The sequence below is a fragment of the Brassica napus genome, chromosome A8, assembly GCF_020379485.1.
Source record: "Brassica napus cultivar Da-Ae chromosome A8, Da-Ae, whole genome shotgun sequence".
Classification (NCBI taxonomy): domain Eukaryota; kingdom Viridiplantae; phylum Streptophyta; class Magnoliopsida; order Brassicales; family Brassicaceae; genus Brassica; species Brassica napus.
Genome location: NC_063441.1, coordinates 15,321,456 through 15,339,941, shown reverse-complemented (window position 1 = coordinate 15,339,941; position 18,486 = coordinate 15,321,456). Strand labels below are relative to the sequence as shown.

The following is an 18,486-nucleotide window of genomic DNA, read 5'->3' as shown; positions in this document are numbered from 1 at the left end:
TGAGCATGGAAGACATGAGAATAGCTAAAAGCCAAGTAAGTTAAGGCAACTTAGTGGTGTTTGATGATCTTGTCACAACAAAACTTACTGATTTGCATTTGCAGGTTGCTGCAAGTCCTGCATCAGAAGGAGCAGGGATGAATGAACTGAAGCAGTGGAACGAACTGTATGGAGAAGGAGGCTCCAGGAAGAAGGAACAGCTTTTTTACTCCCTCTAATACACCAACGGACTCCTATTTACATCTTCAACGAAAGTTTTCATGTATATGAATCTGATACTTCACTTATTAGTATTGTCATATGAAACATTAATTCAAGAGATTTTGTAAATAAAACATTAATTTCATTGAAAGTCTTTTACAAAGATTAGGTTTCTGCAACACCTTCCAGGTTGTTTGGAAGAGAAACATCTTGGACGAGGATGTTACTTTCATTATCTATCATGTAAGACACGTCTAGTCCCTCCAGAACCAAGTGATACACGGTGCTGTCTGCATCTGATGTGTCTTGCGGCTTGTTCCGTTGCGACATTGATCGTATGTCCCATGACAGGACCTGCGTGATCAAGCTCTTGAACTCGTCAGCTGAACCATACAGCGACTTCTTTTCCTGCATAAAACAAAGCAAACTTTTTTGTCAAAGTGGAAAATGAACAAGAGATGGTGAGGTGAGGTCAAAACTTAAGTCACTCACAATACGTTTCCAGCAGCTGGTGATGGATGAAGAGAAGACGTCTGAAAAACTCACAGAAGCCACAGCCAATAAGCAGTCCTCCTGAAACACATTTTCGATTAATCTCAATCTTTGCTTCTACGGTTCTACCTACTGAGATAAGTTACTCAAAGGGATCTTAAAGTCTCACTGAATGAAAAAAAATCAATACATCATAATGTTCATACCTGTACCCAGTTTGGCACTGAAGCTCCTTGAATGCTGTCCGAGTATGGTAAGTAAGGCTTGATGTCAAGCACAGGCTGTCCAAAAAACGTTAAAATAATCAATGAACTACTCAAGCATCTGATAAGGAACAAAAACAATTTAACATGCAAAGGGAAAGGAGAGTTACAGTCCCATCCACCAGATCGACACCAGAGAGCAGAACCTTATCCTTTTGGATTTCTTCTACCTGTGGATAAACTACCATTAAGCACATTTGATAAAATATATTCAACTTCTTTCTTAACTACAGGAGAAATGTGTTGTGTTCAGAGAACCTTGGCAACGGTGAGTCCAATAGGACAAGGTCGATGAGGGGATCGAGTAGCAAAGACTCCCTTTCTTTCACCATTTAGCCTTGGCACTCTCACCTTTGCCTTCAGCTTAGACTGAGATGGCTTTCTCCAAAGCTTCTCAATATCAGTGTTGAGATGAAAAACGTAAATTATCCAGCAGTGGGAATACTCCTCGAGACCCTCAAGAGATGCAGGAGGAACCAAAGCCGGATCAAAGACCAAAGAAGCTCTCGCAAGAGAAACAAGCAACGGCTGCCTCGGTGTCCCGTTCCTGTACAAAACCCAAGAAGCAGCACATGAAAAGCCAACATTTTTAGAATAGTCCTGGGATAAAAAAAAAAATCCTATCCGAACCGAACCTCGAACCAAAATGCTAGTCTGTAGTGTATGGTACAGATACCAGAATGGATCATGTAAGTTGGTATAAAGTATATCTAAACCCGAATGTTAATAACCAAACCCAAAACCCACAAAAAAGAATATTTAAAAGAATATTCAAAAACTATTTTTATTTTGATATGATATCTAAAAGATACTCAAACTCTAACCAAACTAAAAATGATTCCGGATCCAAAATGAATCTTAGAAAAAGACTAATACTCAGAACTCGAAGTATTATTAGCTGAACACAACCAGAACATATACAAAACCCAAACAGAGCCTATCGGGCTGAACCCGAAAACCCGAATGGGTACCGAACGCCCATGCCTAAATGTCCTCTCTGGAAACTGTCAAGCAAATCGTATCACTATACCTTGTGGAAAAGCAAGACTGTATAGTGCCAATAGGTCGCATTGGGTATATAGTGTTGTGTGAGTTATGTGACTCAGACTGTGCTAAAGCCTCCCGTAACGCCTAAAGAGTTAACAAGAATACATAAACTCACTTCATCTTGACAATCAACTTCAATGGCATTGTAAGCAACTAGAAGTTAAAAAAGAAGGAGACCTGTTGAGCCTTGACTCGACCTCTTCTCTCAGAAGCTCTTTTCTCACTGACAGATCCCAAAGACTTCTCAAGTTCATTAATCCTATGCTCCAGATCTTCTCCTCGTCTCCTCCATCTATACACTTCGCAAGAAACCATCTCAGCAAAGAGTTTAATGACCTGAAAAAGAGCTATGGCAAGAGGTAGAGAAAGAGATTACGAGAGACGGTGGCGGATACGGATACTAGGGTGAGTGTAAAGGCTAAAGCTGCCGTGGTATAACTCATGGATGAACGGTGCTTCTGTGCCGGCGAGTAGAGCGTCACGACGGCGGCGGGAAGGTTTTACTTTAGAGACTGTCTTCTTGACTACAAGGCCCATTTAATCATTTAATGCTTATTATGCCACACGAATGTCTCAGATTAGGAAGGCCCATAATTAAAAGCCCAGCTATTTTTGCCGATTTTGCTTATTTGTGTGTTTAATTTTTTTTTCTCGAGATGAGTTCAATAACGTTTAAACGTAACTCTAATCAATTTATCACTTTGTTGACATGGAAAACAGGTTTGTAGTAGTTTGTAGTATTAAATAGAAACAATAATTCAAAATTTATAGGAAAAGTTAAAGTGATACCTTGGAAGTGCTCTCAGTTTCTAGCCAAAATTTAAGCTTCATATATTTGGTCCCAATTTGAGATCATAGTTTTTTTTTTGTCAAGAGCTCATAGTTACTTCTTACAATTATATTCTTTATTATGAGAAACTATCAAAAGAAAGAAAAGCCGCACAATAACACATCACCTTTTAGAACATCTCCAAGGGCATTCTATTTTTTTCTCTATAATTTACACTAAAATAGAATAATTCTATTATAGAGTTAAATTTGCTCCAATGGTTCACTCAATAATAGAGTTACTCTATAATAGAGTGAAATATAGAATAATCCTATTTTTTTTACTCCAAATATAGAGTGAAAAAATAATAATACTCTATATTTCACTCTATTATAGAGTAAACCATTGGAGCAAATCCAACTTTATAATAGAGTTACTTTATTTTAGAGTGAAATATAGAGAAAATTATAAAATACATTGGAGATGGTTAGCAAACGAACAAAAACGTCATAATCGCCTCTTTATTAAAAACAAGAAGGAAAAGAAAAACAACTTTCTGAGCAAAACTAAACGTTTTTTTTTGTCGGCCTGCACGTTTTATTTTCATCTTTTAACTGTAACTAATAATTTGACTCTTTCTCAAAAAAAAACGAATAATTTGTCTATTGTTATATTGTAGTACCAAATAAGTCGATATGAAAAGTTTGGAATATTATGTAGTATTTAAATATATACAGTAAAATAAGATATGTGGAATCATTTGTAATAGACGCCTAGGTATTAGCTAAAAGGGGAAATTAGAGCTAGTTATGTGTCTCTCGTTATTATTCAACTGTCAAAAATGATTTAAAAATAAACAAAAAAATTTATAAGTAAATATGATGGATAACTAAAACAAATATTTTTCCTAAAACTAACGATAAATTTAAATTAGAATATATAAAGTGATTTTAAATATCTTTATTAAATATGTAAATATCAAGAAAGCAATAATTTAAATTTTTAAATAATAAATGAAAATTTTCACTGTTCTTATTTAATTTTGATGAAACATTGGTTGTCTAAGTAAAAAATAATAATTTGGAAAAATGAAGAGAGAAAAAGCATTTATTTTAAGATTTTTTCTGATTAATGATATTAAGATTAGATTTTTCATTCATGTTGTAATTCATAAAAAACATCATAGTTTCAGTAGTTCGTTTTTTCTTTAAATAGGTCACCCAATGAAGCTTATGTGTTATTCAAAGGTATAAAATGTTCCAAATAAGGTAATTATTAGAGAGAGAGATGCAAAAGATGGAGAAATACAATTATACAAACCAGTGATGACGTTGGTACTACTGCAGTTTATAGCGGCAGGAGTTGCACTCTTCACCAAAGCTGCGTTCATGGAAGGACTCAGTCCTGCCGTTTTCGTCGTTTACCCTCAAGCCATCGCTACGCTCTTCATCTGTCCCATCTCTTTCTTCTTTACTTGGTATGTTTGTGCTTGATCATCTAATGATATGTAAGTAACATACTGATTGCGTAAATCAGTAACTGCAATAAACATCCATGTGCTTGTTCCGAGATTTGCAAGTAGATTAACTCTTATCAATATATCATAGGGAAGAGAGATCTATTTTCTCCTCATAACTATTAGCACTATGTCTCCACCAAACTATGACTTAATGATAGATCTCTCCAACTTTAAAGTTATAAATTTATTTTTTCATGTGTATTGAGAAATGTAAACTTATCTATCCCTAGATTAATAATTCGAAATTTAATTGTCCGTTTATAGTTGGTTATTGTTAACCAAATAATTTTTAACCAGTTAAACCAAAATAGAATCCAATTTTAATAAATTGTAAACTGTAAATACATATATTTAAGGACAATTCTTCGGATAGTTATTTCTAAGTTTTTGTCACAAAAATAACATTCAATAAGAAAATAACCAAAACAACTCATTTTTATTTTAAAAATTTTAATATATTTTTTTTATTTTAAAAAATTTGAAACTCTATCCTCAAAACTTCACCCCTTAACTCTAAACCGTAAGTCTAGATTAGTTAACTTTAGGGCATAAATGTATTTTACTCTTTAATAAATGATTATCATAGGAAATTTTTCTATATTTAATTTAATCAATTTCGGGGTCTAATAATATATAGGTATTAACCATTAATATTTTGGAATGTTTCATCTTGCTATACTTAGGGAGACCAGCTAAAGCAAGTATCATTATGTATCAATTTACATGTCATCAAGACTTGCAATGAAAATACACTTCAATGTGTGTGTGAATGGTAATAATGATAGGAGGAAGCCAAGCAAACCTTCGCTTGGAGTAAGAGGCTTTTGGTGGGTGGCTTTCACAGCTATTCTTGGTGTGGCTGTGAATCAGAACGCTTATTTTGCAGGGATTGACTTGTCCTCTTCATCCATGGCTTCTGCCACGACCAATCTTGTTCCTGCCGTCACCTTCATCATCTCCATCATTGTTGGGTTGGTTCATAATATAATATTTATATCAATATGTATGGTTATATTGTTTTGATATTTGGATGTTTGTTTCAGATTTGAGAGGATAAAGAAAAGTTTAAAAAGTGTTGCAAAAGTAATAGGAACATGTGTGTGTGGGAGGAGCCATGGCAATGACTTTTCTAAGAGGACCTAAACTGCTAAACGACCCGTTGAACCAAGACTGGTTACTAGGCTGCTTCTTTCTTCTCATTAGCACCTTCGCTTGGTCCTCCTGGTTGATCCTTCAGGTTAAAATTGCCGTTCATTGTCCTGATCACTTGTACACTACCTCCTGGACTTGTTTAATGGCCACCATAGCCTCTTTCCTCATGGCTCTCGCCTTAGGCAACACCGACTTACATTCTTGGAAGCTTGATTCCTCGTTGAAGCTCTCGTGCTGTGTATACTCTGGACTCCAGTTGGCAGTTTTTTTCTTCCTACAAGCTTGGTGTGTCTCGCGGAAAGGACCTGTTTTCTCTGCACTCTTCAACCCTCTTTCTACGGTCATTGTCACTTTCTTTGGTGCTTTGTATTTAAAAGAGAAGACGTACCTCGGAAGGTACAACATATATATAGGTCTCTTTTCTTACTGCCTTCTCTTATTTCACAACTTTAACTGTTTTGTCCGTTTTTTTTTTCAGCTTGCTGGGGGCTTTGGCTATCATCCTTGGACTCTACATTGTTCTATGGGGCAAATCAGAGGACTATCAAGAAGAAGCAACAGACCTGAAGTTGCAAGATGAACATTCCAATCTCTCCCAACTTTTGATTGGTGATAAGGCGTTTCGTAGTTCAGAGCTGTTAGAACCTCTTCTCATGTAAATTCTATAACAAGGCAGTTTCTAGATGACAATGATAAAAACCACAAAATGAAATGGAACTTCTTTTTACAACTTTCACGTACCAACAGAATTAGAAGCTACTCCCACGCACAAAAGCAAGTGCTTGCATATTGAAAGAGAGAAAATACATTGAAATGCAGTTTGTTGCTACACTGAATCTTTGCTTGCTCTTTACGGAAGAGGACAGTCTTTACGTTAAACAGTTTAACTAGTAATTAATTACTCTCAAGTAATTGTCTGAAGGAAAAGCTTTTGCAAATCACACCCTCAACTTGTTGCGAGTGACAAAATTGACTTGAGAATTAAAAATGTTTTTCCTAGGTCCAAGTTTGTGAGCTCTCGGAAAACTCAAAATCATTTATTAACTAATTTTGTCAAAACATATAAGAAAACAAAAGAAAAGTGTTTATTCAAGAGGCTCTTCAAGAAGTTGAATACAGTATGTTTTTAGTTTTCAGCTATGGAAACCAAAAGCTGAAAGCATGAGTAAACCTGTTAAAACAAGGAGGGACGAGTCTTGGTTCTGTGCTGCAACACAAACCATTCAAAAGTAGAAATGATTTCCTCGACTTTTCATGGGAACTACCGATGATTGTGTAACTCTACCTCATCCATGGAGCCAAACTTTTCTCCATTTCTTTAGCCTCAATGTTAATACTTCAATGGCAGAAAACTGCTTCTTCAATTCTCGTCAGATATCTCTTGTGCTGTGGGTTTCTCTTCACCAGCTGCAGACTGTCCGTTTTCAGGTGTTTCTGTAGTTTCTTGTGCAGTGACTTCTTCATCCTCTGCAGCTTTATTCTCCTTGTTGCTCTCTTCTTCGCCTCCACTCTTCTCCTCAGCGCTTTCAGTATCATGTACCTCCTCTAAAGCCACTGGTGCAGGTATTATATGTCCATTCTGAGGCTGTGCGGGTATGTTACACGGATATGCACCTGCTACCGGCGACAACGGGTACCCATTCTGCGTTATTTCCGTCCCATTTGGTGATACAAGATAGCCGTTTGGTGACACTGGATATCCGTTAGAAACCCATGGTTGACTCGGTATGAACTCCGCGGCATGAGGGTTCATTATTCTTGGCCCAATGAATTGCTTAGCCTCGCCATTAGACTCGGGGCTAATGGGGAAGCTTGGTTTGTTACGAGGAACCCTGTTTCCAGATCGGTTGAAGCCACCACCTGAGAGCCTCGGCCCATAGGGAACTCGAGCTGTTACAGACTGATGAGGAGTTGACCTGCGGACATGGTTTACAGGAAGCATTGGTGGAATATTGACTGGGGAGGGAAGGATTCCCACATGGTCATTGAATCCTGGAACTGTAATCGACCCAAAAATTGGAATGGTCGTTGGGGTATAGGGTGGTGCAGAAGCAGAGAGCTTCTTGCTCGTCTCTTTTTGCGCCTCCAATGCCTCTTGCTTTTCGCCATCTGCAACTACTGATGACTTTGGACTTAAGTCTCCATTAGGCAGAGCTTCAGTTTCACCATCTACTGCTTTAGCAGTAGCATCAGACACATCCTTCTGTTGCTTCAGTTCTGTTACTGGTCCACTTCCATTTGAATCTTTTGCTGTTTGTACACTTTCAGATATTCCTTGACTTGCATCTGAAACCCCCGTCTTTGTTGGAGATCCTTCTTCTCCTGCCTTTTCAGCCTTGATATCCTCTTGTGAACTCATCAACTTTGATCCACCAACCGCAGCTCCTCCTTGTTCATTGCCATCAGCATTTTTCGTTTCCGTTTCGGTAGCCTCATGCTTACTCTCACTCTCATCCTCCTCAGCCTTAACTTTTTCAGGACCATCTACTTTTGCCGCGTCCAAAGTCTCTGGGACAGTCGTTTCTTCTGTCAACTGCTCCGCAACTATTTTCACAATTGTTCCAGGGGGTGCCAGTGCAACCTCCTTATAGGAAAACAGTTTTCCAGCTTGGACAGTCACAGGACTCACCATAGAAATCGGCTTGTTGATCTGTTCGGTGGCTGATTTATTGCTAACTGGCTTTTCTCCCACTATATTGGAACTGTTTTTCTTTTTATTCAAACTCGGGCTCTTCAAAGCCTTCTTGGCGTGCTGGGAAGTAGAACCAGCAGTAGATATTGAAATCTCATTTGGGCTAGTCCTTGGGGACGCGAAATTGGTGGGTTTTCCTCTGCTTTTTGATGTCTGCTGGTTCGCGTTCGTGAAGTTTGTGTTCAGCTTTGCCAGGCTGGGACGGGTTCTACGCCCAGAAGGATAGCGATTTTTCGGGACAGCTTCTTGCCATCCTTCGTCAGAGGAGTCCTCCTCTTGGGCTGTGGACTCTGCCTTAACCAGCGTCACCTGATCTCGAGGTTCCATAACACGTTCATCAACCTTTGTTTCTTCAGGTTTTGCTTCGGACTTAATGTCTTTATCACTTGAACTCTCCACAGTGATAGGAGTCGGAGTCAGAATTTCATCATCTTTCTGATTTTCTTCCAACACAGATGTTGGACTTAGTCCTGGTCTTCCCTTGACCTGAATAAACATTTCGATGAAAATATCTGTCACACAACTTATTAGTGAGAGCAGTTCAATAGAAACATGGATTAAGCCAGCGGAAATCAAATATGACCTTCATGCGAGCTTTCCTTTGGGCGTCCCTTGTTTTGAGATCAGTCTCCGGGGTTATATAATCCAGCAGGTCTGATACACTGTTATTTGGACGAAAGTTCATGGGTTACATACTCAGGACAAGAGTTTACACAAGCTATAAATTTATACTATGCATTTTAGATTTCATATATAGTAGTCCGTTTCTACTTAAAATACCTGAGATGGCCTTTGCTGGAAATAGAGGCGTCTGGCTTGGGAGTACCATTTCGTGCAGCTTCTTGTTGTTCCAGAGCTTTAGACTCAAAATACTCAAGCCACGCAGCCGCATCCTAACATAGTTCTGGAATGTAAGAAACTTTTAAACTGAAACTCCCTGTAAATCGTAACTAATTGAGCACCTGTGTCCGAAGATCCTCAAGGCCTAATTTTGCTTGTAGAATCTGTAGAGTGGTCTGCTCATGTTGGACGCTCAAGGAGTATGCTTCCATCAGAGAAAGAGCAATAGCAATGGCATGGTAACTTGCAGCAGTCTGACAAAAAGTAAGAGAAGTAAATTTTTATCTAAGCGCTTCATTTTTCTTCCAACGTAATATTTACTGATTAAGCTTAAGGCTTCATCGCATGGGAGGTCAGAATTTAACTATTAACTTTGGATCCGGTCTGACAGCCAACTATTTACTTATGTAGTATCCTTTTTTCCGTGGTTTATGGACGTCGGTTAGACAGAGGGCATTAAATTTGCAACCAATCAAGTGCTTAAGAAAACCAACCTGGATATGATCAGCTCCAAGTAGTCTCTGGTTACATTTCAACGCTTCATGAAGGTATCTTAAAGCCACATGGACATTCCCCAAACCTTCTTCCATCATCGCTACATTAATATAAGTGGCAGCAGTATTTGGATGTGACGGTCCACATGTTAGATGCAGAAGGTACAATGCACGGTTGACATACCTACAACAAGAATAACATGTTAGCAGATGGGGAAAAAATAAACTTTAGGCTTTAACTTTGAAAAATGCAGAGACATACTTCAAAGCTAACTCTGTGTGCTGAAGACGATAATAGAAGACGGCCAGGTCGCCGTAGCTTTTCATTGTGTCTGGATGATCAAGTCCAAGTTCCCTTTCATTTATGTCGAGTGCTTTTTGCTGATAAATAGTAGCCTGAATAATGAAAACTGGTTAGATGATTTGAGCTATGCCTTGGAGACTGTCTCGAGTTCTTTCAAAGTGTATACCTGGTTAAAGTCCCCAGTATGGTACAGGACAACAGCAAGAAGACTATATGCTCCGGCAGTCATTCTATGATATGGGCCGCACACTGCTACAAGCTTCGCCAATGCCTATAAAGTCGTCCCAGAATATCAACTATTTTATACAGTTCGAACAAAAAAGAAACTATTCAATGACAAAAAGTGTCGGAAAAAGCTGGAGTGTTGATTCTTTCAGTGCAAAAGCATCCTTGCCCGTGAAAACAGAACTCGTTAATTCAAACTTACATGGTGCTAAAAATGCCTACTCAGTAAGTCTACGCTAGTTCTGAAAAAAAGTTGATGAGGATAAAAGAAGAGAAGAAAAATGTTCAATTGCTTCCAGTTCAGAGAAGAAAGGTTATATAATGAGTGGCGGTAGTGGGAAGAGGGCAGGCAAAGAAGGGAGCAGCGTAGTCAGACTAGTGAAGAGCTTCATGACATGTTAGTATAAGAAGGAGTGAGAAAGTTATCGTTATACCTTGGTACCATAACTGACAGCATCCTCCAGTTTGCCTTTATCTAAGGAAGTTTTGGATGATTCCAATAAAGTGCGTCCATCGGCGGATGAACATGCTACGTGCTGCACACAAAAGCAGTGCTCTTTAGCCACTTAAGAATTTTACCTTTTATGGCCTATTACTAGACAAAGAGAGTTACGCATGGTACCTTATATACAGGAACCATACTAATGATATCTAACTTCTTAAATGGACTTGACGTGTCCATCTCATAATCCTTAGGAACAAGCTCCAGTCCAACCTAAACCGATGAGTGAAGTAACATATGAGAATCAAAGGTTAGATTGTCGCAATTGAAATAATATAATAATTATTGAGAGTCACAAACCTTGTGTGACAGTCCTCTGAGAATGGCAAATTTCCTCAGTTCCTGGAAACCTTCATGCTTCCAGTCCCATCCATACCTTTTGGAAATGAACGCTTCTATCCAAGTCCATTTTATCTTCTCATCATATTCACTTTCAGTATCAGACGGTGTTCCCAATAGAACGTTTAAGCATGATGCTATTGAGATGGCCAAATCAGCAGTGTTTTCAACAGCTGCTACAACAGCCTGCAGTATATGCTTGTATGCCCGAACAATCATTTCATGAATACAAAGGGATTGCACATGAGGGAGCTTTTCAGCCAGCTCAACCTAAGATGAAAGGAGAAAAGAGCCATTCCTTAAAGAAGTCGTGCACTTTGCTTGAGATGAAGGTACCAGAGACTATGAAAAGAAATGTTTACCACTCTCCCCAGGGAATGCATTTGTAAGCCTCTGGTGTGCATAAAGTCTGTCAGAGTTCTCCCATCGACTGGTGAAAGTTCAAGAGATCCAAAGTCTGCCACCTGCAATGTATCAAGCCAAAGTTTATGAGGAGCTGAGGATTATTACTAAAGAGGAAAATCAAAAATACAAGGAACTGACCAGCTTCGGAAGAGCGGTGTCAGTGTAGTATTTACGGGCCATTTCAATCAGCTCCCTGGGTGACTGCATGGTAGGTCCATGGAGAGAGAAAGTATACAAGGTAAGATTCATAAAGAAAACTAGTTAAAGTAGATATCAAAGATGTATTATTCATAGCATACTACTAGCCTCGAATATTATATATGTTAATAGCTGGGGAACAGACAAACCTTAAGATGAAAACCAGTTTCTGATTCCTTAAGACGCTGATAGGCAGCTTCTGTCACCAGTTCTTTCCACATCTTGTCAATCTCCTCATTTTGTTTCTCGAGTTCCTTCTGATCCTCAGTTTCTGATTTACTGTCATTGTCAACCGTGTTAGCAAGGGCATCCTTGCCCTGTTCAGTCTTGTTAGATTTCACATCAATCTTCCTTTTTATCTCCTTAAGCATTGCACCTTGCTTTCCAAGACCCTTAACAGGTGGTTCAGGCTTAGCATCTTCAGTGTTCTTAGACTCAGTTTTACTTGAAGCTTCATTTGCCAGATGTTGCACCCAACAAGCTCCTAACTCCCACCTTATAGGCTTGGTATTTCTTGGGGGTTCAGCCTCCAATTTCTGCAGACTATCCTCAAATACTGTCCTCACAAGGGACTTCGCCACACGTATTTGTTCTGAGTCGGCATTTGGTGATCTCTGCACTGTGCTCGAAGGCGTTGACGACTTGTGCAGTAGAGTTCTCAAGCTGAAAAAGGATATTCAGGAAAAAGTTGCTAAATACTTTCTATTATAACATTCCACATGTCGTATGCCAAATGTCAATCATGCCAAAAGAGATGTTAAGCAATGCAAAGATTTTACCTATTTACATTCAGTGCATTTGCACCTCCATCTGATTGGTCTTCGATGTCTATATCCTGTGGGATTCGGCCCCCATCCAAGTTAAACTCAGCAGCAACCTTTACAATGGCTGTGAAACCACAATGTCTGACAACCACCACACCCAAGGTAGACGTATCCTATATGATTAGAGTAAATCTCAGATACAAATCCAACAAGAGTATGCTAAATAAATATTAGGCCAAGCTATGACAAAATTACATGAACCGTCGCACTCTCATCAGCAGTGATCCCTTTAAGCAAATTCCTCTGTGCAAGTTCTTCCTGAGAGATCTCCAGAACCCGAGTCCCATCACTCTTTCTATCAAGCTTGGCACTCGCATCAGGATCATCTCTAGCCACCCTTATGACCAAATCACCTACTCTTTCTTCATGGAAAGCCAACACAGCAGGATCCTTCGATAAGCGTTGATTACCCTCTACGACATTCTTTATTATTTCCACTGCTTTGGAAACTGAAACATCGACGAATAGACTGTGGAGTAGAAAGGCCTTCCTATCTCGAACCTGTCTCTCTTCGGACGTTTTACACGGCATTGCTGCCAAAACCGCAAATTCCATGGCCCACTTTCTTCGGTCATACTTACTAGACCGGCCCGCCCCACCGCCGTCTCCTCCCCACGTCACATCCTCCACTGGAAGTGACGGAAAAGTAGAAGGGCTATCTGCAACAACCGGAGGAACTACCCAAGTGTTTGCCCGGAAACCATAAGGAAGGTTGGCAAACTGAAAAAGAATAAACAATTATCAGATGCTGAAGCCTCCTAATCAACATAGCATAGGAAGTAGCTTTGCGTACTTTATTATGCTCAATGAAAGCTTTCATGAGAGCGTCATAAGCCTACAGCCACAACAATCATCACAATACCAACGATCAGAAAACAAAACCGAACAAAAAGGAAGAAAAAGGTTAAACCTTTACAATCAAACTCACCGCATCAAATGGTCTGCTTATCTGCTGCAGCAACTCAACCAAAGAATGACACAGAAGCTGCTGCTTCCCAGCTGGGAAAAAACCTGTTCTTGAAGCAACAACAGTGATAGGCTTCCCACTTGAAACTTTAACCTACATTTGATAACAACGTTTCTTAAACCCAAGTCAAAGCTTCTCTCCACTTCACAACAAGGAAGAAGAGTCCTTACATCGATTTGGAATAGATCATCTACTCCTTTATCTTCGATCGATGGACGAACAGACCTTCTGATATCTGGAAGAGTCAATCAACGGGAGTCAGCAACCTATAACAGCCTCAGAACTCGTCGACGATAGCTAAGAGGAAACTCACATTGGATCGGTGGAGTAAGGTGGGAGAACGAGATAAACTCGTAGAACTGCCCGAGACGAATCGGCGGGGACATGTTGATTTCGCCCTTGTCCCCGACTTCCGCCGCCGGGGAAGCCTCACAGCCTCCGACGACGAGTTTCTTCTCCGATTTAGGGCTGAGATTGGAGCCTGAATCGCCGGCATCCTCGTTCGAACCTGATTCCTTAGGAGATGCGCGAGACACCGGCGGTTTCGACGAACCGAAGGCGGTGGTGCAAGCGACGATGTCGAGGAGCCGCCGTATGTGCGCGGTGGCTTGCTCCTCCGTATAGTCCTCTGCGATTTCAAAAAATAATAAGATAATCCTCTGTGGTGATTCTACGGTAAGGTAATCTAGTTGAAGAGATGTAAGCCGTTAGATTAGGATAGTTACCTTCGACGATGGTGAGCTGGCAGGGTTTGAGCGATACGATGTCAACAGAATCCTTGAGTCTAGCGCCACGCACCTGCAGCAGAAAGAAACCATCGGTTTTTTAGGCGGTAACTATAAACGTACTTGTTTGGGCCTACGCAGTACCTTACTGGGCCCATTACCAAAAATGCTATCATTTTTTTGAAAGTTAATTTTGCAAGGCGAAAAGATATGCAACGCCATTAACCAAAATCATCATCAAAAATGGTGAGACAAAAGCATCTATATTATTAAAACTGAAGTACACTTTAGTAATGTTTGGAAACATGAATAGTACTATAACTGAAAATTGTTTGGAAACAAAGATAGCAGTACTACATTAATTGTATTTCCATATTTCACTCATATTAATTATATTGTCTTAACAATATTTCACATCATTAATTATATTACCATAATAATAATAGTGTAGATTTTATTTAGTAGTTAATCAATATTAGTTTTGTGTCAATTATAAAATCAAAAAAAAGTAAAATAACTGAGTTTTGCATAAGGTTAAGCGTTTGTTTTAATTTGTTTTACTATAACATTTTTTTTTCAATCAGTGAAAAATTACGTAGCCAAAAACATAATTCAAAAACATGTTTAGTGAATAAAATCATAACTTAAATCAAAATAATAAAAATGAATTACATTCATTGTCACTTAATTTTTCACTCAATATAATTGCTTACTAAATAAAAAAACTCTTTCAGTTTCACTTAATTTAGCAAAACACATAAAAAATATCATTTATATTAGTTTATAAAATCAGTTAGGCATGAACACTAAATATCCACTTAGGTACGAGTCGTTCCTTTCGGGTATCGTTTTATTTTGTTTTAAAATTACTCACTCCTTGAATATTATAAATTTATGTGTAGGTTTTGAGTTGAATCCTTTTGAGTCTGGATGAGTTTGGTTCTGATGTATATGACCCTAAAATATCTAAATAACCAATGTATTTGAAACGGGTTTGGATATTTGTACCAAAAATAACCATATTATCTGATTCGATCCGGATCTTTTGAATACAATTAGTTATATTACGACATATCTAAAATATAAAACACTAATTATGAAAAACAAATATTAATGTATAAAAATATAAGTATAGTTTTATTTTAGTAATTTCATTAATTATATTACTTTAACAATATATCACATCATTAATTATATTTACCGTAAAAGTAATAATGTAGATTTTATTTATTAGTTAATCAATATTAACTTTGTGCAATTATAAAAAAAATAAAAATGTAAGATAACCGAGTTTTGCATATGGTTAATAGTTTGGTTTAATATGTTTTACTAAAACTTTTTTTTTTTTTTTTTTTTTTTTTTTTTTTTTTTTTTTTTTTTTTTTAATTACGTATTATAAATAAAATCTGCCCGATAAATCGGGAATCAGATACGGCTACAAGCTTGTTTTGAACAAAATGTCGAAATTAATCTATTACAATACTAGCTTCGTCCACCCACTAAACCCGGCACATTCCGCTAGTTTGTTTTTCGAAATCCTTCGACATCGGTAGCCGTTCTCTACCATCAACGTGATTCTCGGGTAAGTGAGGTTCTCCTCGTTGCCGAGGATGCCGGGAGTTCCCTTGACGTCTCCGGAGTAGCTAGTTTCCGATGATCTCCACCAAACTTGCAACTTTCTCTGTCTATGAAGCTCAAAACGATCGAAGGGGAAGATTCAAATACTTACCAAGGCCTTGCGAACGCCACCAAAGCCGGAATGTATGAAACGCCACACGACGCCTTGAACCGCATCCCAAAACGAGCAAACACCCGCTTCAACCGTCTACGAAACCTGCAGAAAGACGGGTTGTATCCATCGCCACAACCTGAAAAGAAGTCTCAAAACCAACGCAAGAAAGCCAGCTACACCACCGCCAGAGGAACAAGACCAACACCGCGGTGCCCGGATGTGAGCATGGACAAGACGCTGACTCAAAGACGGCTAATGACTCCCGAGAACCGCCTAAGCATCTAAGCCTATGAGAACCAAAGAACTTTTCTTGACCACAAACTAACAACCTCCAGAGCCAAGGAGATAAACATCAATGACGAACAAGAGACTTTAACTCCTAAAGCCAGGCCGTCGCCTAAACCGTCGGACAATCAAAACAGGATGCTAGAGGAGGGAGCAACGAAAGAGAGGCTGAGCAAACTAGGAACCATCTAATGGCCATAGACGACCACTCGTATTGAACCAGAAGCACACACACGAAGAAACAAAACCGGACACTTTCACCACGATTACATCCGACTCGAAACTCGCCTCCTAATCCAGAGATCGGAGCACTCTTGGTTGCGGCAAGCAGGAACCGGAATATCCCCGACCCGAGGAGACCCTAAAAACCCACCACCTCAACCGAACGAGCACGACGCGATAGATCCGTAGTGACGAACCACCACCGGACCAGCCGTGACAAGAACCCTCACATCCTCCCCACGACGATGGAACACCGGAGAGCTTGAGTAAGGGAAAAACGAGCTCACCATAACCCTAAAAACCGACTTCCCCAGCACGACCCGCACCACTACACCGCGTCACGGCTCCACGAGGAGCTAAACCACCACCGGAATCGTCAATCTTCGCGAGCAGACGACAGAAGCCAATAACGGATGCCAAACCAGAGCCGGAAACAAAGCGGGGAGAGCACGAGAAGATCAGAGAAGCAAAAAGCAAACAGAGTTGAGAGGAGAAAGCCCTCCGGCACCGGCACGCGCTCGGACGCGCCGTCCGGACACCAGAGGCGATGACAATGGCGTTTTGAGATCTAGAGCGTTAGGAGAGAGAAAGCCACGTTTTGACAATGTTTTACTAAAACTTTCTTTTGTCTTAGTTCCAATTGGTGAAAAATTACATAGCAAAACACATAATTCAAAGGCATAGTTTATATGAACAAGATAATAATTTAAATCAAAATAATTAAAAAGTATTACATTTATTATCACTTAATATTTCACTTCATATAACTATTTTATTAAATAAAAAATTCTTTCTATTTTTCTTATTTTTGCCAAATATATAGAAAGAGTTTCCTTTTTAATCTATTTGCAAAATCAGTTAAGTATGGACATTCGGATACTCATTGAGGTACAAGTTGTTTCTTTCGGGATTAATTTTTTTGGATTTTTAAATTAGGCGCCACTTGGATATTATAAATTTATGTATGATGCTTGAGTTGGATCCTCTCGGGTCTGAATGATTTTGATTTTGATGTGTAGAAATATAAAAATATTTAATTAACCAATGTATCTGAAAAGAGTGTATATTTGTACCAAAAATAATCTTATTACCCGATTCAATCCAAATATTTTGAATACAATTAGTTATACGACGACACATCTTAAATATATAACACTAATGATAAAATAACAAATAATTTATAAAACCGTAAAAATTAACACCCGCACGGGCGTGCGGGTCAATCTCTAGTATGCAATTATGCATGAAGACAAAAGTCTAAATGCTTTGTTATAGTAAAAGTCTCTATGCTATTGACTCGAAATAAAATCGTTAAGGTACTACTAATGTGTCACTAAAGATTATTTCAGGTATTTTCAATGTGAAAAAAGAGCTATTAGTATTTTTCTTATACTTCATCTTGTGAATTTAGTAGATGATGTAATGTGTTTCAAACCAGTTTTAATAAAGTGTTAAAAAAAGACAAACCTGGTGAGAGAGAGAGAAGTTGGTGAAGTGGCATGTCTGAACATGGACTGCTAAGAGCTTCCTCACATCTAAGATTCTGTCCGTGGAGATTCCCTTCACAACAACTCATCATCAACTTGAGAGAATTGTATTCATTGGCTTTTATTATATAATACAATTTCTTATGTATTCTTGAATCAAATGTTAGTGTAAGCTCAAACCTTGAGAGTCACTTGAGTTTCGTCTGGTGTTTCAACACTTATCTCAATGACAACGGGCAAAACTGCACAACCACACAATTTTAATGATATTGTTAAGGAAAAAAAAAGAGATAAGAAAGCAAATTTTGACTTGTCATTGTGAGTGAAGAAAGAACAAAAATGAATCACAACCTTTCTCTTCCTTCTTCTTCTTATCTCCTTTACTCTTGTGTGGCTTTGTTTTCCCAGCTTTAGGAGCCATTACCAATGTACATAAAACTTATAACTGAAATTACAAAACCGGGAATGAATTACATGTACCAAGAACTTTCCAGAGGAAGCGTGTGCGTGAATAAGTAGAGATGAATGATAAGAGAAGATAGGAGAAGAGAGTAGGTGTGAGTGTGTGCACAAAAGTGACTTTGTGGTGGTAGTCACAATGAGGAGAGGGGTCAAATAGTGATTGAGAAAATAGAGATGGAGATATTTAGAGAGAGGAGGAGAGGATAGGATAAGGTGGTGCGAGCGAGCTCTTCTATATTCCTCCTTAAGAGTGTTTTGAGGCTAAGTACATTTCAGGCCTCTCATTTCTTTAACACCTCATCACCAACTTCATCTCAATGGCTATCTCTTTTTTGTCTTT

The 18,486-nt window shown here is 38.8% G+C and overlaps 2 protein-coding genes and 1 pseudogene across 3 annotated transcripts; 1 reads left to right on the top strand and 2 right to left on the bottom strand.

Annotated features, from left to right (window-relative positions):
• Nucleotides 1–218: 218 nt before the first annotated feature.
• On the bottom strand, nucleotides 219–2,816 carry LOC106361211 (putative S-adenosylmethionine-dependent methyltransferase RcsF). 2 transcript variants are annotated; one of them, XM_048737727.1, is made up of 8 exons: nucleotides 2,380–2,816; nucleotides 2,181–2,295; nucleotides 1,987–2,087; nucleotides 1,215–1,503; nucleotides 1,067–1,126; nucleotides 900–974; nucleotides 694–774; nucleotides 219–609 (listed from the first exon to the last, which is right to left on the bottom strand). In XM_048737727.1, exons 1-8 carry the CDS (start codon nucleotides 2,538–2,540, stop codon nucleotides 367–369), a joined length of 1,125 nt encoding a protein of 374 aa, XP_048593684.1. In that variant the 5' UTR covers nucleotides 2,541–2,816; the 3' UTR covers nucleotides 219–366. The 2 variants fall into 2 exon arrangements, with proteins under 2 accessions (XP_048593684.1, XP_013656383.2); XM_013800929.3 differs by having other exon boundaries at nucleotides 2,181–2,302; nucleotides 2,380–2,794.
• LOC106361212 lies at nucleotides 2,713–6,102 on the top strand (annotated as a pseudogene).
• A 365-nt stretch (nucleotides 6,103–6,467) lies between these two features.
• Nucleotides 6,468–18,385, bottom strand: LOC106359002 (protein REDUCED CHLOROPLAST COVERAGE 2-like). Its single transcript, XM_048737725.1, has 23 exons — nucleotides 18,036–18,385; nucleotides 17,865–17,926; nucleotides 17,665–17,757; nucleotides 13,959–14,031; nucleotides 13,547–13,861; nucleotides 13,404–13,468; nucleotides 13,195–13,326; nucleotides 13,060–13,101; nucleotides 12,462–12,986; nucleotides 12,222–12,379; nucleotides 11,592–12,105; nucleotides 11,383–11,445; nucleotides 11,202–11,303; nucleotides 10,801–11,109; nucleotides 10,621–10,713; nucleotides 10,433–10,534; nucleotides 9,940–10,044; nucleotides 9,732–9,865; nucleotides 9,470–9,653; nucleotides 9,098–9,229; nucleotides 8,916–9,028; nucleotides 8,719–8,797; nucleotides 6,468–8,621 (listed from the first exon to the last, which is right to left on the bottom strand). Exons 1-23 carry the CDS (start codon nucleotides 18,103–18,105, stop codon nucleotides 6,804–6,806), a joined length of 5,283 nt encoding a protein of 1,760 aa, XP_048593682.1. The 5' UTR covers nucleotides 18,106–18,385; the 3' UTR covers nucleotides 6,468–6,803.
• Between the last annotated feature and the right edge of the window lie 101 nt (nucleotides 18,386–18,486).